The sequence below is a fragment of the Crocodylus porosus genome, unplaced genomic scaffold (genome assembly GCF_001723895.1).
Source record: "Crocodylus porosus isolate Cpor-Errol unplaced genomic scaffold, CroPor_comp1, whole genome shotgun sequence".
Classification (NCBI taxonomy): domain Eukaryota; kingdom Metazoa; phylum Chordata; order Crocodylia; family Crocodylidae; genus Crocodylus; species Crocodylus porosus.
The window spans coordinates 129,829,463-129,851,661 of NW_017728931.1; the positions used below are offsets into that span (position 1 = coordinate 129,829,463).

The window sequence follows — 22,199 nt, forward strand, 5'->3', positions numbered from 1 at the left end:
CTATACTGACTAGCTTGGAGTCGGCCTCAGCCACCAGGGGACTGCTCAAATCATCAAAGCTTTCCAAATCTTTTCTGAAGATTCAGAGAGCTTTTCAGCCACCGAATCAGGCCGAATCTCCTCCGAATTCTATCACCACCTGAAGCTTCGCACAGCCCTCTTGTTCATGCAGTTGTTCCCCAGCTGAAACTACTCTGCTGGAACATCCATGAAGGCTAGTATTTGTTTTTTTCTTGGTCTCTTTCAATTTGTTTGTCAACTGCTGTACTGATCAACTGCTCTTTATTTCAAGTTACCACGCTTTAGATTAAGTCTGACTGTTCTGGTTTTGTCGTGGTTAGAATTCTAGGACCATCTGCACTGTCCTTGTCCCTTCTCATTAGACCAGGTATCTGCTTTAAACTCAAGCCTGTAATTTGCAGGTGCTCTAGTTGGACCTCCTCCATCACTGGTCAAGACCTCACATAATCTTCCCTTTAAACCTGCCTTTTCTCTAAACCTTGGCATTCTGCTTATCTGGTCTCTATAGATATTCTTCTTTGTTCCTTGGCTCCTTGCTCCTTGTCTTCTAATTAGCTCCCATTTGTATTTATTTCTCCAGAAACTATTTAACACCAAATGCCAAAATGCTGTGGGGAGAGACTGCTGCAGTAATTCTAAGCCATCTGAGAACAGGATATGGCAGGAAAAATTCTCTCAGTGAAGCATTTTAATCATTTTTATTATACTACAACTGAATGCTGCACAGCTGAAAAGAGCGACAAGGCACACAGATTTTGTTAATTTTCCTTCTTTACTAACAGGTATGATGCCTGAAACTTACATTATAAAAATATCTCTTCAGTTTAATGCATAGTAACTGGTAATAAACTGGACTGACAGGAAGTCTGACACTTGCTGCACTATGACCTACCTGCAAAATAGGAACAGACAGCTTGTGATTTACATGGGAATTTGGGCAGAGGTGAAAGCACTGTCTGAGCACTGATAAGTCATCTGGCTCTTATCACAGGAGTTAAACCTTGGATGAAAGCTGATCACTTTGAACAAGTTTCACTGGCTGCACAGGAGGGAAGAAGTGAGGAAAGGCCAAGGGAGAAGATGAAAATCTCCCCTAAAACAGAGTGAGTTCATTCTTTCATGAAACAAAATAATCTCTGCTATTTTACTTTTTAGTCATCACCTCTTATTAGTGCCTTACTAATCTATCCTGTAACCTGGTGTCCTATTGCTGAGCTGAACCAGAGCAACTGTATGCAGCACCTCCTGTAAGTCAGCAAGGGGAACTAATGATATGTCTGGAAATGCTGAGATGGTAGAGCACAAAGTCAGATCAACAGAAGAAAAGGCTTTTTAAAGTCTCTGGATGGTGGAAGAGTGTTACATGGTTCTCTTATGGCTTTCTGTAGTTGCTATCATCTGCCAAAAAGAATTTTGGAAGTGAAAAGAACAACATTTTGTGCACACTACCATTTCTTCAATACTGCCAAAAGCTCAAGCGTAAGCCTCAAGAGGCCTTGGTGTGGTGCTAAGTCTGTTTTACAAATGGGTAAACCAAGGCAATAAGATGAGTTCAAGATTAATAGAGGCAGAAGTAAGAACAGAATTTGGGAACAGAACTGAGAACTCTAACAATCAAAAATTTTGGTAGCCCTCCTATTATAATATCTGAGCACCTCACAAATCTTTAATCTATGTTTCCCCATAACAATCCTGTGGTGTAGACAAGTTTGCTGCCATACTAGAAGGACATCATAATTTAGTGTCATGGGGATCTATTATTTTCATTAATGACTTGGAGAATGAAAGAGAAAATACAGTTATAAATTTGCAGATAACATCCAACTGGGACAGGGTGCAAACACTTTGGAAAATACAAGTAGGATTCAAAATAATCTTGATAATGAATAAAATCACTGAATAAAAAAAACAAGTAAAATACTGTACACATTAGTAAGGAGGACTTAAGTCCACCCAAAGAACATGGGGAATAAAAGTTAGGCAGTAAAATTGTAGAAAAGTATCTGGACATTACACAGGATAACAGAATTAATCATCAGTGGGACGTTTTTGAAAAAAAAAAGACACACACTTCTAGGATATATTGTGTTCTTTGAGACACCATAGGAATAATTATTCTGCTTTACATAGTGCCGGTAAAGCCTTAGGGTAACACATCCAGATTTAGGTACTATACTACTAAAAACATGGTGACAAAACTGGGACAAATCAAGATAAGAGAAACAATAATGGTAAGAGGCTGAAAGACCCGTGAGAAAAGGTTAAAGGAATTGGCTTTGTTTAGGCTAGAAAAGAGAAGAATGCCAGGAGATATAATGCTCTTCAAGTCTATAAATGATTGTTATAAAGAGGGTGATGATCAACTGTTTTCTATGTCAAAGGACAAATAGTAATCGCTTTATTTACAACAAAGTGGATTTCGGTTAGACATCAGAAAAAGCTTTCCAACTATGATAGTTAAGTACTGAAGCAAGCCACTAAGGTGGCTTGGAGAATTCAGGCCATTGGGCACTGTAAGAATGCATCAAACCAGCTATTCTCACCCAGAGCACCACAGCACCCTGGGGTGCCAGGAGATTATTCTTTTAGGGGTGCTACCAAGTTGCTGCTGCCTGATGGAACCGTGCCTCCATGCTTGTTTTCAAGAGGCGCCGTGGGAGGCTGAACCAAGAAACATCTGTGGCAGGAAGACGTGCCCCACTACAGCCTAGCCTTACTGGAGGGGCTATTGTGAGGCTACTACTTGTGGGCCATCTGAAGCCAAGATCAGAGACACCATCACTGTTGACAGGATAACAGTTAATTCAGCTCCTGCCCCCGCCCTTCCTAGTGGGCAGGAGGCACCTCCTGGGCTTGATACATCAAGACAAAGGCAGAGGCCCCGTCTCCCTTGCATGAGGAAATGGAGGGACTCTTGCCTACATCCACAGAGCAAGCTGCTAAATTAAGAAAAGTTATGGAGGAGTGCCTTGAGTGTAAAAATGTTGAGAAGTATGCATTAGACAAAAATTACATTCAGGATGGTCAATGTGCTTCAGTATAGGGGGTCTTGAGGTCCCTTCCAGACATTTCTGTGATTTAATCTTAATTTTAGAGACTGGGAACTAATTTGGGAATCTAGGGCTAGATCCAACAAGAGGGGACTTGAGCACCTAAAGTGCACTTTAGGCATAACTGAGGTGCCTAATGGTTCGTGGGAATGATCCATTCTAATGATCTACTTAAGTGTGTGACAGGCCATAGGCCATGTCCCTAACATACACTGAAACCACCAACTGAAACACCACTATTAATGTTGGGGGGTGGGGAGGAGGAGAGGACACCCACTTTTTGCATAATACTCAAATACTTAAAACACACGGAAAGTAAATTAAATGTCCTCCTACGGTAAAGTAGGCAATCCCTTACCTTCTACTTCCACAGGGAGTGCCCCAACCACTGAATAATGGTCTAGGGACACTTTGCTCTTCTCTTCTTGAGCCTCTTTGGTTCTAATTCAAAAGGGTCTCAGAAGTCATAGGGCCACCAGAAGAGCAAACAAAAGGGAGGCTGACTCTGTAGTTCAATAAGTTGAGTACTACCCCTGGGAACTGGTTTGTGCTACAGCAAAGTTTATACAGTAACTACCCAATGAATGACCAATCAGATGGACCAGACCCCAGGATTTTCCTCAGTCAGCTGAGTCCTCGCCTCACTAGGCTACAGAACCAGGGTCCTCTTGTTTGTCAGACATTTGCCACTGAAGACAACTACACACTACCTGGAGGCCTTACTTTTTAAAATGAGGATAGATAGATAGATCGATCGATAGATCAGTCGATAGATTGATCAATCGATAGATTGATCCAGGCTTAAAAAGAACAGAAGAAGTGGTGCCCAATCTTAAGAATGCTGCTGCAAATTTCAGTGTTTCCTAACCCCCATCTTACTCCAAATACACTCTAGTTTTCTTTAGATACCTGGGGAAATTACAGCAATTCACAGGGCTGAATATGAAAGCAACTGTGAAAAGCTGAGGTTATTATCCTATGCTGCTGCAATACATAGACAACCACCAGAACGAAACCTCATCAGGACAAAGTAAGTTCTGTAGTCGAAATGCCACTGGTGAGAAGAAACCCCCCAGACTGAAGAACCACACACTAAGGAAAACAAAACGTCTGGGAGAAGGCATGCATAAGAATGCGAGTCTCTTACTAGAGACCATAATTTTGCAAAACTAAATAGTTACGCCCACAAGCAAAACACCTCAACAAAGCTGTAGGAGGATACTGTACTCGTTGATATGATTCATGACCGACTCAGAAAGCACTACCAAACAATCTTTTATCATTGGCTTGAAATTAATTTCTCCGTGTTACTTTAGGGTGGTGTAAACACCACTGTAAACATAAAATATGCTGAGACATCTGGGCTTCAGACGTTCCCCATCAATCCTGCAACACACCCCAAGCAACACTGTGAGATGTCTGCCTGTGCCAGTATGCTTAATAACTCTCTTGAGTTCCAATTTATATTTTATTTCCAACACACAATATGAGAGGCTTTGTAAGTATATAGTAAGTTATCAATTACTTTCAAATGCTTATTAGGTGTTGGTAAGTATTTCTTATTAATTATATATACTATACACTTCTCAAAACCATAAGACTTCATTTTACAGGTTAGCATTTTAGGACCTGTGCTCTTTTGCGTTGTATTCCTACAACAGTTAAAAAGGCACCAAAATCCTCAGCTTTCTGGTATAAAGTGATTTGCCACGTTCTGTAATGTTGAAATGGGTCATTCCAGGGTTAGCACAGTTATAAGGACAACTGTTTAGACAATGTAATACTAAATTCATTATAATAAATCACCAGCATAGCACTTGTACCCAAAGACCTCACAATGCTCACTAACGTCATTCAAGCAGCTTTTTCAGCCAGTGCCACTTTTCGGATGTTACCTGGATATAGGGAGATGTCGCTTTTAAGACCTTTTCTAGTTGAGTTAGAGCTGAAGGGCACAACAAGAAGCCATAGTTTCATAGTTTCTAGGGTCGGAAGGGACCCGAGCAGATCATCTAGTCCGACCCCCTGCCATGGCAGGAAAGAGTACTGGGGGTCAAATGACCCCAGGAAGGTGTTCATCTAACCTCCTCTTAAACACCCCCAGGGCAGGAGCCTGCACCACTTCTCTTGGAAGTTGGTTCCAGACCCTAGCCGCCCTGACTGTGAAGTAGCGCCTCCTGATATCTAACCTAAAGTCCATTTACATCTCTTCATGAAAACCTCCATTTCTTTCCAATAATCATTAATGGTATATGAACAAAATAAAAATAATGTTGGTAAACATTTTCATATTTAAAAATGTTGAAAAAGTGAATGGCTACCTCAAGGTTATCACCCGTGTAATTTAGATTCTGATCCTACAAACAAACACATGCTTAACTTCATGTCAATGAAACCTCTCACATAATTAAAGTCAATCATGAGAACAAGTGTTTGAAGGATCAGGCCTTTAGTCCTGATCTACAAGGAGATTAACAGGTCAGAAGCCAGCTGTATCTGTGAAAGCATCTCCATTTACAAGTAACCAAGACAACTGTACTCCTTATCAAACAGCTCCCAAGCCTCAGTAATTCTCAGCTGAGAAGTTTGGACTTGGGTACTCCTAGATCTATAGGATCACTGGGACAGGCCCTAAATTAACAACAGAAGCATATAACAAAGGGGGTGTGTGTGTGTGTGCGCGCTTGTGTGCGCTTGTGCGTGCGTACATGTGTGTATGTGTGCATTTTATGGAAGTTTCTGGGAATTTTGCAATACCTTCAGAGGGAATAAAATACAACTTCTACTCTTTTTTCATGTGTAGCATTTGAAAGGTAAGACCTGTACTTAAAGCCACTTTCAGCACAACCTTTGCTATACTTTTTTATTCAGTGTTATTAAAAGTGTAAACCATTTTAATGGACAAGGCTCCTCTATTTAAATACCATAGAATATATCACCAGCATCCTATGTTGCTTCAATGAAACCACATATGTTCATCAGGAAGACAAAAATGGTTTTAAAAACGTTGCGCTTATAAATTAGGAAAGCACTCTATGTTGCAGTGTGCCATTGTGGACAATAATACATTGTCTTAATCTGTTGAATATTCTACCATCCTCTTTCCCTACATCGTATGCTTGAAAGTGGCTGCTCTCCTGGACTTTTTACATAACCTGAAAATATGCAGAAGCTTGCAAGGCATGAGATAAGCAGAGAATGAGAAAACAGTGACTGGTTGGATATAAACACAGGCGTGTGTGCATGCGCCCCTTCCTTCCATTCCCCCCACCACCTTCCCGAAACAAGTCTCTGCAACAATGGACTCCTAATAGGAATGATGGCCTTCAAAGACAATGAGCTTGTTTGTCAGCCTCTGTCTTTCTGAATTTGGAAACAATAGATACATCCAGGCTTTGCATCATTACGTTCTTAATTAATGTTTAGCACACAAATGAACAAGCCTTTTTCCACCCCCTTCCTCTTTCTTTTACAAGAGTAAGCACTTAGTTTAATTGCAAATAAGAGAGTCACAGGCGAACTTAAGACTGACAACACTCACAAACTATTAGATTTCTGGCTGGAAAATGACCTCAGTGATGACCCCATTGACAGAGCCATCCTAAATAATTCACCAGCATAAACTAAGCCACTGTTTTCTAGTGGATGGAAAAGAAAAGAAGTAACATTGACAGTAAAACAGTAAAAAAAATATTATGTTCCAATTCATTTTAAAGTGCGCTGCATTCATTTTAAATCATTTCCTTCAAGCAAGATCAGGGTAAGAAATGGTCAATACCTCTGTTGTATTTATGCCGCATGAGCAAATAACACACTTACAGCTGCTCTCCCTATTTTACTAGGCCTATTAAACAAATCTGTTGCATGTTACAAGGAACAACCTCTATCCTCCCTTTGTGTAGCATACCTATTACCATTAAGAAGCCCATTGTTTGATTTCCTACAGAAGGTTAAATCATTTCACAGTTAAAACCAACAGTCCTTTGGATAAAAATAAACCCAGGGGAGGTAAAAGTTGAATGTCCATGCATTTAAAAATAAATAAATAAATCCTTAATCTTCTCTGACTGTCTCCCAAATATTGGCTTGTGAGCCTGAAAAAATGTTCTATTAGTAACTCGCCAAACAAGAACAAAAAAAAAGAACCATTATCCTATGAGAGTTCCAAGTAAGCCCCTTCTAAACCTGTTAGCAAATTTTCTGGTTGGGGGATAAAGAAACAGAAACAAAGGATCAGACTCAAATGAAGGAACAAGCTGCCTGAAAACTCAAATTCTTCAGTGCTGATGAAACAGAAATGTGAGTCACACACTGTCATAAGGATCATAAACAGAGTATTTTGCCTTAACAGCTGCAGTCAAATCATAGTCCAGAGAGGATGATATATTGTAGTTTTGGAATATTAAGAAATAACCATCTTTGTCTACTGCGGTGAAGGGGTTAGGAGAAACAGACACAGACTTTTCCTATAGTTTCATGCATATATACGTGTTCTGACCTTTCATTCACATTATTCTTTGCTGTTAATACTCAATTTAATAATCCAAACAATACTAGGTTATAATCAGTCACATGAATCACACAATATTGTTTCTTGACTGGAAGGGTGAAATTGAGAATTATGTTTCTTGTGTGAAGCCCCACAAAGTCACAGTTAAATTGAGAACTGTAATACGCTTCTGGAAACCAAATACAGTGCACTTATGAGAAACAGATTTTTGCAGTCAGAATACTCCACTGGATGAACAGACTAATAATATAGGTGACATCTTGTGTCTTCTGATACAGTGTCTTTTGGAACTATTTTTAAGTGGCTTTTTCAAGTGGCTTCAGTACTTGTCATAAATACTTTCCTTGGCCAGTGAGCTGAGTGTCACCATATAATTTAGCCATCAACAATCAGGCATTTCTCGTAAGATAAAAAATACAATGTGATATCTCAATATAAGATTATACAACAGCACAACACAAAATACATTTTTTTCACAGTGATGCATGGTTTCCCTTATAAGATTAAGATTATGTGAGAGAAGCAGGTGAGAAGGAACTGAAGTTTTACTTTTCAGCATGGCTTCATTACAACCAAAGAGAAATCCTAAACCCAATGAGGTCAAAGAAAAGGCTCCTGTTAATGTTAATAGGCTAACACGGCCCTCCTTGACTTAATAATTTAATAGTTGGCCAGGTCGGAAGGGACCTGAGCAGATCAAGTCCGACCCCCTGCCATGGCAGGAAAAAGTACTGGGGACAAACGACCCCAGCAAGGTGTTCATCTAGCCTTGTCTTAAAGACCTCCAAGTTAGGAGCTAGCACCACTTCGCTTCGAAGTTGGTTCCAGATCCTACCCGCCCTGACAGTAAAATAGCACCTCCTGATATCTTGCCTAAATCTACCCTCTGCCAGCTTGTGACCATTTTTTCTAGACACTCCTGGTAGTGCTCGGGGGAACAGGGACTCCCCCAGTGCCTGCTGATCCCCCTGACTAGTCTGTAACAGGCCACTAGATCCCCCCCCAGCCTTCTCTTGTGGAGGCTGAACAGGTTCAGGTCCCGTAGCCTCTCCTTATAGGGCCTGCCCTGCTGCCCCCTGATCACGTGAGTGGCCTCCTCTGGACCCTCTCCACATTGTCCACATCCCTCCTGAAGTGCAGCGCCCAGAACTGGACGCAGTACTCCAGCTGCGGCCTGACCAGTGTTTGCATAAAGGGGGAGGATCACGTCCTTGGACCTGCTCGAGATGCGTGTGTGGATGCATGACAAGGTGTGGCTGGCCTTCCTAACTGCCTCCCCACACTGCCGACCCATGTTCATCTGGGCATCAATGATGACTCCAAGATCCTTTTCTGTCTTTGGACTGATGAGAAGGGAGTTCCCCGGCCTGTAGGTATGGTGCTGGTTCTTCCTTCCCAGGTGCAGCACCTTGCACGTCTTGGTGTTGAAACCCATCCTATTCTCGTCGACCCACCCCTGTAACCTGTCTAGGTCCAATTGCAGCCTATTCCTCCCGTCTAGCATGCCCACATCCCCCCACATCTCAGTGTCATCAGCAAATTTGAACAGAGTAGCAAAGCATCTGGTATGTTGGCAACTACATGTTAGGCAAGTCTATGTTTTCACCTGCAACTAGTAATGACTCATTTAAGGATGAGTTTATATTTCCTGCAACTATAGGAGCCATCCAAACTTCCCAGCTATTGGCTCTATGCACAATGCATGCATCATGCCGGGACCCGGCCATTTGGCAGGCATTCTTTTGTGGACATACCCCTGGTTACAGACCACCTTCATGTACTCATACAAAAGCTATAAACAGACCTTTGATGTCTCATCATATTCGTAAGGAACTACAAACAACAAGGACAAATAAACAGCCCTAGCAGATAAGAAAAGCGGTATGAAGATGCAGACAGCATTCTAAGGCAATTTGCTCGGTAGGGTAGTGTGGCTAAGCATTGTAATCAGATGGCTAGTATTTAATGAAATTTAAATGGCTCCTGAAATGATTAAGGCAAGAAGTCAGAGGGATTCCCTGGCATGCACAGAAAACGTCTAAGAATTCCTTTTCTCCACTATTTAATAAGGACTTTAGAAAAATTCAACATACATATCTTTAGAAAGTAATCACAGGTTGTCCTGAAACACACGCTTTTTTGGTGGGATATTTCTGAACCACCTCTTTCTGAGAAGCAGGATTCACTTTGTCTGCTACAAAGCAGCCTGACAAAGAGACCCAGCTTTGCAAAGTCTTTACAGCTTCATTTTGACTAAGAACTAACCTCAGGGAAAAAATACATTTAAGTAAGCTTGCAACAGACTTGGCTAACAAGATAAAATGCTCATACCTTTTTCGCCTCTAAAGTGAGAATCTGTAATGCTGAGGCAGATTAGAACACGTGAGATGGAGGAGACAGGTATTTGTCAATGTGAAATGCCAAAGGCAAAGAATTAATATTAGCTAAAATTTCTGGTGTTAAATAGAATCATTATTTTCCAGCAAAGGAAGCTTCTTTTTTTTTTTTTTTAAGTTGAAGTATGCAGTTACAAAAAATCAGTTATTGATGCTGCTAACTTAAATTTATCTGCCTTTGAATTGCAGTTTATTTAAAGAAACAAATATTTTTCTATAGTTATTTACTTCCTGATTTTTCAGAAGTTTTGAATTGAAACCAAGCTTAAATGTAACAAGCATTTTTTTTCTTTTGCAATTATCACAATTTTTTCCTGTAATGTTTTCTTTCATGTTGCTTTTTTGGATCTGTAAGTGGCTTTTTAGTGCTAAACAGGTTATCTAACAAACACTGAACTTTTAATATGCTAGTATATTCAAGTTAAATAAGTCTTAGCTCTGCAATAAAGATTTCTCTTTTTGTCTTCCAGAGTCTGGATTTCTTATAAATTGAAGTATTTCTAATTGATGTTGGCTGCATGCTATGGCTTCATCATCATCATCTGACTTTGTGAAGAAAACCAGGACACCAGATTTAATCATATTTAGTAGTAGTCCCATTGTACAGTTTTGCAATATTTATTGACTCTGAATTTCTCAGAAGGCTTGAGGCAGATGCATGCTCCTGAATAGCATACTGTAAATCACATCAATAATATTAATCCTTCATGTATTTAAGTAAAATATAACTTTTCTCTCCAGTCATATAACTACTGCAATGTGTTTAAAAAAATCTATAACACCAGATAGCATTGTCACTTGGAAAGCTGGGAGATTACTGATTAGAAGTCACATATAGGCCATTCAAGTTTTGCAACTTCAGATGACACCCACAGTTCTCAACAGCAAAAGCAGTAAGCTGACACTGCAAACAGCCTGCCTCACAGCAAGCCAAAACAGAGGAGGTGTGCTCCAAATCCCTGCAGCAACAAAACCTACAGGAGCATTGGTTAAACTAGGGTTACCATATTTCCAGTTCCAAAACGTAGGATGCCTGTCAGCGGGGGTGGGTAGTATGATTGCGGGGGGGGGGGCAGTGATATGACCATGGCCTGATCCTGCCATTTACTCCCAACCTGCAGCCCCCCTGTCCCTGTCGATACCCCTCACACCTGTCCCAGAGCCCGCTGACACTGCCTGTGCTGCACACTCCTGACCCACAGTCCCTCCTGATAATCCTCATTCCCAAGCCACAGCTCTCCCAGCCCTGCTAGTGCCCCTCACTCCCAATCCACAGCTCCTTGCTCCCCCTAGCCCTGCCAGTATCACTCACTCCCTAACCACAACCCCCTGCTCCCCCCAGATTTGCAGCGTCTCCTAGCCGCCTTCCCCTGCAAGCACAGGCATCAATCCTGGTGCCATTGGCCTGGTTACATCGGTCTCTGCTGCCCTGAAGCCCCCCATCTTCACCCACTAGAGGGGCAGGAGCCTCCCCCATCTTCCTGGCTCTGCTGCATCCCCAGTGCCATGTGCACCATGTGTCCCATTGCCCTCCTACCCCAATCCCCTTAGAACCAAGCAGCCTTGCTAGGGTAAGCCAGGAAGTGCCGGGAAAAACTTTGATGCTTAGCAAATGCAGAACAAAATCCTGAACTTTTGATATTTAAAAAAAAACACCTAGACTGAGATGGGAGGATGAAAAAAAGAGCACGTATCCAGGAAAACCTGGATGTATGGTAACCCTGCTGCTGATCCACAGACCCCTGGACCTGCTGATGCCCCTCACTCCCACCCACAGTCTCCTGTCCCTGCTGGTGCCCCTCACTCTTGACTCTCAGCCCCCTGCTTCCACCAGCCCTGCTGGAGGGGCCCCATCCCAACTGAGCCCTCCAACCCCTGCCTCCCACAGACTTACCTGCGTTCAGCTGCTGGAGCTGCTCCCACCACCCTGCCAGGCTGCACGCTGGCCACGTGCACCTGTGCATGCAGATTCACATGCGACCATTGCCTCCGATCACCCTCCCCCCACTCCCGCCAGTGAAGCAGAGAAAAATCTCAGGCATTGTTTAACATTTTAAAAAAAAAAGCCTAGACAGAGACTGGAGGGTCCAAAAAGAGAATGTGTCCTGGAAAACCCAGATGTATGGTAACCTTAGGTTAACAGGTCACAGTTCTGAGAACAGTCGGCACGAGTTCTGCTCCAGAAATACTGGCTCTAGAGTACAGGCCCCTGGAGAATCTGTGAAAAGAGCTCCTGAACTTGCTACCATTCACTTTGGATAAAGAGCAAGCTTGAAACCTGCCTAAGCTTCTTTGTAATGAATTGGTTGTTTGATCAGTGGAAAAGAGCAATCACATTTTATAACAACTCTCCCCAATTACAAGTGAGCCTAAGATAAAACTTCTCTGTGTCCTTTAGGTTTTTTGTCCTGACATTGAGTTCTATCTAGTCTCAAGAATTTGGGTGAAGAGAAGAGGCTGCCTGCCATGCATTTTTTCCCCAAACACTCATAATTCTACTTATCAGTCCTCACTTGCAGCCACATTCCACAGAGCTGCAGCTCTAATATAGTTCTTGCGTTCTCAAACCCTCAGAATTGCAGTACCAAACATACACCGCGTCTGTGTTTGAGGAATCTAAGCTCAAAACACTTACGTATATCAATTCTCTTTGCATCTGTATCTTTGCATCATACCCATTTGTGCAGATACAGTCCAGATCCTCATTTGTCATAAATCAGCATAGTTTGGATGTGACCCACAATGAGAGTGGATAATTCTTTTATTGAACCACTTCCTGGGTATATATAGGCTGTGCATAGATGAAATGAGAGGCGTGTGTGCACAACACTTTAAAGTGGGCTAAATGCTTTTGTACTGCTTTCGTGGTGTTGGTGTTTGCACGCCTCGGCAGCATATTGCGCATCAATTCCAGCCATTGTAGGAAATTTGGTGGTGTAATGGACCTTAAATGATTCAGGGTAGAGCAAACTAAAATTCCTTCGAGATGCTTTAGTTTGCTGCCTCTACAGCCAGGGAGGGAAGCACCAGGTTCTGTGCATCTCCACAGCTCAGCTGGAAGCCTTGCAGGCAGCTTGGCAGCAGCCCAGAAAAGCAGGCTGCACTCAAGAAAAGCAATGAGTCTGATCTCTGCCCCTTACATTCCCCCGCTCAGAGCCTGCCTGCGCTGCATGGAGGCCTGGTGCTTCCCTCTGTGGCTGTGGTGTCCTCTGGGACTGCCCAGGCCAGGTGCCGCCTGGTGGGAGGCCATCACTGCTGCCGAGGGAAGCACCAGCCCTCCCGCTGGCCCAGGGGATGCTCAACCTGCCAGCAGATTGCCCTCCCCTTCTCACTGGAGAGGCAGGTAAGTCAGCAGGGTGTGTGCATGACGTGGGGATTTAATCAGCTCTAAACTGAAGCAATGTTTTTTAAAACCCGCTGCTTCAATTTAAAGCCCCTGTTTCATCTACACACACCCATAGCCATCAACTGACCTCTACACTAGAGTGTAAGCAAAACTTTATTAGTATGAAAAGTGTTAGGAAAACAAAGAAACAAATGCAAATATTTTAAGGAATGAAAGCGACTTCTGCTTGATGTGCCCATCTGACTAGTTATGTAAAACACTGAACAAAATACGAAATCTTATATAAAAATTTGCATATTCCTTCTTTCTTTTATATTGTTTTATCCTGAATTTTATTTGTCCAAAAATTCTCCAGCAGAATTTCCTCCTTCATTATGTTCTAAACATTTTACTCTCCAGCTAAATTGTTGCTACCATTTAGTCATAGAGCAGAAACAATAGCATCTGATTCAACTGTCCAGTTGCAACAAGAATAGTGAGAAGCAAGAAGTCAAAGCATGTAATTTGTGAGCAACCTTTTCATGAAAAGCATTTGGTAAATGCTTGTAGATCCATTTACAGAAATTAGAACTGTTTGTGCAAATTTATCTCCAACTGTAAAAGGGATCAAATTCATAACTAACCCAATTTGAAATGTACAGTTTGAATTGCCCTAGATCAATGCAATTTTAATATTAAACATTTGATCACACTCATTTAAAACAAATTCAAAATTTGAATTACCTAGGAAGTCATAATAAAAACAAATCAGATGCAATAAAAATACTTCTTAGATTAAATACTTTGAAAATAAAACAAATCTTGCTAATAATTTAAAATGATTCTCAAAAGTGATTTAAAAGCTTTGAAAATTAACAATTTTAGACATATACACTTTGAATAGGCATGTCTACCTGTACTATCCATGCACATATATAGATAGTATGGTTCTTTTTTCCTGCTCATTTACAGCACTCTCCTTTCCTTAGCCATTTGTTTGCGTAACGGTTTAAAATAATGAGGCTCGGAAAACAGCTTGCTTTGTTCCTAGTCTATTTTTTTCTTTCTGTTTGTTCATAAGTTCCGTTAAAAACAGGGCAATTAGAAATAAAAGGCAAGCAGAGAAGAGGAAGACCTCAGAAGCAGAGCCTTCACCAATATGAGGTAGGAAGCACAGTAGTAATGACTTCATGCGCAAGTTCAAATGAAAGACACAATAGGATTGGGGCTGCCAGAAAGGCTGGTAATGAGCAAAGATTAAAAGGATGAAAATGTATAGCTTGACTAAGCAATAACAAAGGACGACATAAGTACAAATATATGAAGAGTGAACAAGAAAGCTAGAAAGGAATTGGGTGATATAAAAAGGGGCAACAAGATTACATTTAGAAGGAAATATTTCTGACAAGCAGGATGAACATCAAGGCTAAGGACAGGGATAAACCAGCCTAAGTAATCATAAACCAGTTCAATACTATAACACAACAGAAGTCCAGTGCACATAACTTTCAAAATGGCCAAAACTGGTTTAAGATAAATCTGTATGGAGGTAGTATCAAACTTAACCGATTTAGGCTAAATCAGTTTATTCAATTTCTGTCCCAGATCCCCTACAGATTCAAGTTAATTCACAGTTCTCCAACATCCTAGGATGCTTTGCACCTCCCCCACAAATCCCCTCTCCCAGGGTTGGTGGGTTAGACTTACCTCAAGCTACCTGCTCTAGTGTTCCACCCTCCTTCCCCACTCCCCTCCCCAGCTTCTGGCCTAGGCCACAGCAGGCATCTGGCTGCATTTCCAGAATCAAAAGTGAATGTCTGTTCACTTATTTATTGGTTTAATCTATGCAACTTAGATTTACCTGCAAAGATTTAATGGATTCAGCCTCAGGCTTTTTGACTGTCTGTACTTTGCCCAGAAAAGCTACCTGAAATAAAGGCAGGACATTGTCCCCCATTTTTCAAAGGGAGCAATGGAAATTGTTGCCACTTGATACCTTAAAAACCTTTCTGGACAGTCTACTAGACAATCTGCTATATTAATTAAAACTGCATTTATCAGTTGGATTGACTACACAATACATTCTGCATTTGCTGATTCCTGTCACTCCCTGCCATAACTCAGGGCTACCCAACTTCCAAGTGGCTGAGGCCTCAGACAACACAAGTTGCATTAGTGAGGACCTCACACCAAGTGGGCTGCACCGAGCTAAGCCACAGGTCCCTGGACTTACCCTCAACTCTGTGTACTGCACTGTCCCACCCCCTAGGCAGGGACAGGAACCAGCATCTGGAAAAGGGAAGGGAAGACTTGAGCAATAGTGGGAAACAGCAGCTAAGCCTAGGAGCCACGATTTAACCCCTTGCAATCCCAGATGCCATTAGTTGGACAGCCCTGACTGAACTAATCAAAGACAAGTGAAGGAGATTTGCTGAAGTCAAAATCAGATACAAAGAAAATCTTTACCGTATCTGACTCTTGTTTGGTGATTCCTCTACGGTTTCTTTGTCAGACATAAAAGGTGGTAGAAGAAATGGTTTTAAATGGACTGAAAAATGTGCACAGGGCCTTAATTATATAATGGTATAAGTAGATTCATGGTAGCTTCAGGCTTAGATGCTGCTAACAAGGCTGTGCGAAGATTTAAATATAGCCCCATTGTCCTCTGAAACCTAATCCTACTTCAGCCTGAAATGTAAATAGTTTCTGTTTAACATGCAGTGTCTGTTGAATCTACCGTCATTATAATTTTCCCACTGCTGAGAATTCTAACTGTGGGATACTGGGCAAAAAATGCAATCAACAGCCTATAAAGAATATTAGCTGAAACTTGGTTTCCATTAACACTTCGTTAGGTAGAGCCTGTATAATACATAAAATGAGCTAATGGCTTTAAATGCAATTGTCTACCTATAACATAATCATGCCAAAAGTTTATTTCTCTTCAATAATTAGCAGAATGATAATAGATGCTTAACTATACAAATCAGCAGGAATTGGTGTCTTAATGAAATAATTTATCCCAAGATGTTAAGATCCATCAAATACTAGTCTTTAGGCAACATTTTAGAACGTACCCAAATTAAGGCAGGGCGAGGCGGCACATAGAGGACTAACTTGTTCAGAAAAACATTAGCTTTTGTAGATGGCACAGCCTATTTTGTCAGCTGCTATGAATGAGTTTGTTTCTAAGTGTCATCTTGCCTTGCCTTCTACCTCCCCCATACTGCAAATGAAATGGACCATGTTCTATGGTATAAATTTCCTGATAATTAGCAGGTGAATGAACAGTTCAGGAAAACTGTATCTGTAGCATGGGCTTTGGTCAGTTCACTATTACAAATCAAAAGCTGAAACCAGGGCTAGTTACAGCCAGTCAAAAAGCCCAAGGCTGAATCAATTCAGTCTTTGCAGGTTAGTCTAAAATGCACAGATTAAATTGAAACAGAAGTCAACAGACATTTACCTCTGATTCAGGAAATGTAGTCACATGCCTGCAGTGGCTCAGGCCTGAAGCCAGGGAGCACTACAGCATGGTTTTCCCGCTTTGTGTTCACTTCCTCTTCCTGCTGCCCCTGAGGTCTCTAGGATTTGCAGTCTCAATTCACAGCAGCAGGACTTTGCAAGGTTGCCTTGCCACTTCCTCCCTCCAGGTGCCTCTGGGATTTGTAGTCCAGTCACAGCTAGCAGTAAGTTTGAGCAGGGGAAGGGATGTTTAACCTGCTTCCCTGGCCCCAAACCCTGGACCCCTGCTCCCCTAGACTGGGCTGCATCCCCAGCCGGGCTTGCCACGACCCCTTGTCAGCCAGCCCTCACTACTCCAGCTAGGGAGCAGAGTGGTGGGGCCAGCCCTGCTCTCTGGAGCAGGCAGCACAGCCAGCCCAGGCTGCCAGACATGCTTGGATGCTGGGGGACTCTGATTTAACCTGAACCAGGAAAGGGTCTGGGACAGTAGTTTCATAAACCAGTCTGACCCAAATCAGTTAAGTTTCATACTTCATTCAACCAGGTTTATCTTAAACCAGTTTCATCCATCTTGAAACTGGTTTATGTGCACTAAGCTTCTGTTCTCTTACAGGTTTAAACCAGTTTATGATCATTTAAACCAGACTGTGTGCAACTTCTGTCCCCGGCCCATATGTTTAGGCAACTGCAAGACAGATTCTGCTTCCCATTTACGTCAGTGGTACAGCTCTCATTGGCTTGCATTGGAGCAGGACCAGGTCTTCTGTAAACTGAACTGGAGGCATCAGCTTCCTAAAAAACAGGTCTTCACCTTATCAAAAATCACCATTACAGTTTAGATTAGCTTGACAGGTTTACTAGCAGTTCAAGAATGTAGGGCCCGGATGGACTCCCAAGTGTTCATATACGCACTAGTGAAGGTTGCACAATCTACCCCTTTTTGGATAGAAATACCGCAGTCCTTATGCTAATTAAGGTCACCTCTCTGAGTTAGGGCTGAGATATGAGGCTGCTGGTGTGCTAAGTTCAGATAAGTTTTCACTGCCATAGGTCTTTAGAGAAATAAAGAATCTACTGCTCCTGAGCAAAATAGGCATCCTTTAAAGAAATATGTATATATTATATATAAAAATAAACTCTTCTAGAAGTTCTAGTTTGTGGAAACCTCAAGTTTGTGATGATCTGAAGTACAAACCTGTGTTTTAAAAGAGGTAAGTTTAAAGCACTACCTGTATGCCGTAAATGGCTCATGCCCTAAACCTCCTCTTACTTACAAGCTCTCCAGTCTTTCATATAATCAACCATCCTATAATATGCTAAGTCTCATCCACAATTACAAACCAAACATTGTGGCAAAGGCATATTCAGTTTTATTATTCAGTGTCTGCTTACATTTTCTACCTGCCAATTGCATAATAAACATAAGTATGTTGACTCTGTCATCTAGACCAAAACAGCAACTCAATCTAAAGGGTCAATTGTCTTTGCAAAGAAGGTGTGCTGCAAGTTCTTCATAATTCCCCTACTGCCTTCTTGGTACCCAGAGCAACATCCCTCTGAAGTATACAATTAAGCGCGGAGACCCCTCCTGCTGTTCATGTTTGCTAAGTGAATAGAGCCAGGACGTGTACCCATTGTCTTCCTCCTTGCATGCTACAGTCTTTTCACTAGTTGACTAACAATGGCTGTTCCCAGGGCACCAGCAGGTATGCCAATTCTAACTTTTAGTTTTCAATATGTATACAGGGACCCGTGACAATGCAGCTTGTAAAACAATTCATAATGCATGCATGTGTAAAGTGTTATTTCTTAAAGAATAAGACAGGGTGGGGATAGGTATGCTCAGGTCGGGAGGCAGATTCTGAACTTTGCCTAAGGCAAGGTTTGTGTCTCAGTGAGGTTGTGAGAATACATGTCATCTAACTCCAGTGGAGGCAGGGTTTTGCCCTTGGGGGAGAAAGTGGCTTTTTTTTTGTTTTTTGTTTTTTTAAAAGTATCACTGAGTTATGATGTGCTATGACTGAATTACAGGCTTCCTGCTGAGAAGAGAAAGTAGCATGCAGTAAAATGCGTACTGTTTCTAACCAGCGGGGAAAAAACAATTACCCTAACAAGTGAGAGCAGAAGCAGTTAATACTTGCAGCACGATAATAGAAAGCTTGCCAAAACTAGCAGCTAATCCAATGCCCTGAAGTAGCATAACAATATATCTATTTATCTCATTCACTGTGGCTTTTTCTTCTTCCCAACCCCATCACCAGCCAACAAATATCTATAATAATTATTGTATTTCTAATTATACCTACCAAGAAATGAACATTAAAATACTGGTACGCTGCTTCCAGCAGAGAGGAAATCCATACTGCAGGATAAAGTCAGCACTTATCATAGTGGTTAACATTGAAAATTGTGTGTGAAAAAAACCAGAGTCTCTTATACAAAGTAGGATCGATTCAATTCATTCAACAGTGCTAATCAGTGACTCAATTACATATAGTTCCTTAAAATAAATCTTTCTTCCTTTAAACAGTGTTTCAGTGGTCTATAAAAAATATTCACCTCTATTAGCCATCTAACAAGCCATCCAGACTAATTATCCTTTTCAGCTTTTCCTTTCTTTCTCCCATAACTGGTAATTCAGCATGCTGTATAAAACACCACTAAATCATATGTAGCCTCATGCTACTTTGAGCTCTGTACAATGTGTAGTTGTAGTTTGATGCTAGCACATTTTTAAACAGTTTTTATAATGCATTTCACACTGATGCAGCCTAGTTGCCAGCATTAGTAACAACAGAAAATTTCCCCAAGTATACCATTTCTCCAACACCTGCTAAGTCAGCAAAGGAGAATGTATCGCTTTATCTTTGTACAAGAGGCAATACCAAATAGTGCTCTGTGCCAGATTATGGTATACCGTGCACACATGGGCTTCTACAAGAAGCGACTGCTATATATTTTCTAAATGCACAATCTGTTAATATGTGGGTAGCTGTAGAGAATTATAATTGCATGGATGAGCACAGGTAGTCATATACAAAAAGCTACAGTCCAATAGAGAAATGGTGGGGGAAGGCAATTTTAGCATTATACAATCCTATTACTTCAGGGCATAATTTGCCTCATATTTTGTGGTTAAGGAAGAGGGATTCAAGCTTCACATAAGCTATAGCTAAAGCTAAAGAGTAGGAGTGCCTTACACACACATTTCAGAATAAAATGACATTTTTTTCCTTGGGCAATTCAGTTGAACTGGAAGCAGACTTATGCTGGCAGTTAGTCATTTTAATTATAGTGTGATGACACTTGCTAGTTTAGAAGATGATTCATCTGGCTGCATAGGAATTCAGTCTTTTTCCCCTTGTTCTATTCATGAGCTATATTCAAAAGTACAAAGTATAAAATCAGGCATTTAATTGCTTAGGACTTACCTGGTGGAAGACTTAGCATATCATAAGCTATTCAATAATAGTATGTGTTATCTACTGAACGTCCGCTTTGTTAAACAGTAGTCTTTACAGAATACAGAGAATAAAAGGCAACAGAGGGGCACTCCAGTTTAATACACTTTCAGGGCAAAAGAATAGATTTCATTAAATCAGTAGAAATGCTGTATACCTTGCTTCATGTAGCAGATTAAAATGTACCCTTTAAATACAAGCAAAATAAATCAGACATTTCTGAATAGGATTATTTCATTCTGTCAGATTCAGCCTTTGTGCTGTAATTCCACCAAAGTCAAAGAAGTTATATTAGGAATGAATCTGACACAAAGTCTTTAAAAAAAAAAAACCTGACACACTGACCTACCTTTATGTGACAGACGTAACCTTGGCTGCCTTGTATCTGTTGCATGACATCCAGTAGGTAACTCTAGTAACAAGCCACATAGTGCCAGGATTAAAAGGTTCTTGGCAGACACCATGCTGCTCAAGAGCAAATTCTTGTGCTTCTTTACTTAAGTGTTGATTTGTTTTTGGTTTTGGTTTTTTAAACTGCAAGTTCCACTTCTGCCTTCTCAGGACAGTTAAATCTTTCTCTGGTCAGTTGGTGGGGATCTCGATGAGAAATGCAGTTTCTCAGATTTCCATATGTCAGGCTTTGCAAAGGTCCTGACAGATATTCTCTCCCAAGGACAATTGTTTATACACTGCGAGGACATTCCAAGGCGTTATTCTGCAGTGTTGTGTCTTGAGCTCTCTTTAGTAACTCTGCCAGTGGATTCAAGAAGAAGCTGTATTCAGTCTCTCCTGCAAGGCAATTCATTCAGGAAAGGAAAAAAAAAAAAAAAACCCTCCTCCTTGGTGCTCTTCAGAACTCAGCCCCTTGCTCTGACTTGCCAAACAGCTAGTTTTAATTCACCTTTCACCTTTGCTAATTAAAAACAAGAAGTGCCATTCCCTCCTGGATTTGCAGGATCCACCCAGCAGGGATGCCGGGCTGTCAGACTGCTGTATTTACTGGGAAAGTTCAGGGAGGGTTGAGGCAACATACAGTACTTGCTGCTTCTAGGAAGTGTTTCTGATCCACGTGCTGCGTATTGATCCTCCCAGTTACTTACTGGTCTCATATTCTAAGACATCAGGAGAGGGCTCGGAAGTTCCTCTTGCCTTTCATTTTCAAAACTACATATTTTAAAAGGCTTTTAGTTTTTGTTTCCAATGCTGGTAAAGTGTAGGATTAGCTTAACATTAACTACTTGAGTACATTAGCATTTAGACTCAATAAATGATATGTCAGCACATAGTTTTCATACTACCTTGTTTTTAGAGATACCTTTACATTTTTTTCCACCCCCAGAATATATTTATATCCAATTATGTCTCTAGATTTTATTTACTTTACATATGATATAAGAAGCTGATGTCACAAGACACTTATACCTGTGAGTAAAATCATTGATTGTGAGTAAAAATAGCTTCAGTATTAGATCTTAGGTTAGACTTATATAAAGTAAATTTATTGCTTGGGGGGGGGGGGGGGGGTAAGGGGTAATGCTAAAACAATATAAATTCTAACTCTTTACCAGTCACCTCTTAAACTATAGTTGACAATACCACTGTCAAAAGTCAGTCTTTTTATACATAAAGAGGTTTTATTTACATCTGGAATACATTTTTGAGGGAGTACGCCTAGTGACATTTTTCCATAGTTGAAGTCATCTATCTACATTATCATTTGCGCTTTTCTGAGAATTTTTCAAGACTTTCTTATCATGCATCTTATGGGATGAGGATATTAACCTTATGCTCACTTGCATTGCAGAACCTATTGCTTTATACAGATGTAAGAATTAAGATAACCAAACGCTGTGGAAAATAAAGTGCCAAGATGAGGTTTTGGGTCAGCAAAGGAGAATGCTATGTGGATAGGAAGATCCAACAGAAATTTAGTAGAGAACCATGAAGAGCTGAATATAATAAATGTTGCAA

General features: G+C 41.1%; 1 protein-coding gene across 1 annotated transcript in view; it reads right to left on the bottom strand.

Moving 5' to 3' along the window:
* The window catches only part of SEMA3E (semaphorin 3E), a 206,600-nt gene extending 185,309 nt beyond the window's left edge, over nucleotides 1–21,291 (bottom strand). Inside the window, exon 1 of the mRNA XM_019543650.1 lies at nucleotides 20,578–21,291. Within this exon, the coding sequence (XP_019399195.1) occupies nucleotides 20,578–20,692 (115 nt within the window). The 5' untranslated portion in view covers nucleotides 20,693–21,291. The remainder of the gene's footprint in view (nucleotides 1–20,577) is intronic.
* Nucleotides 21,292–22,199: the final 908 nt, after the last annotated feature.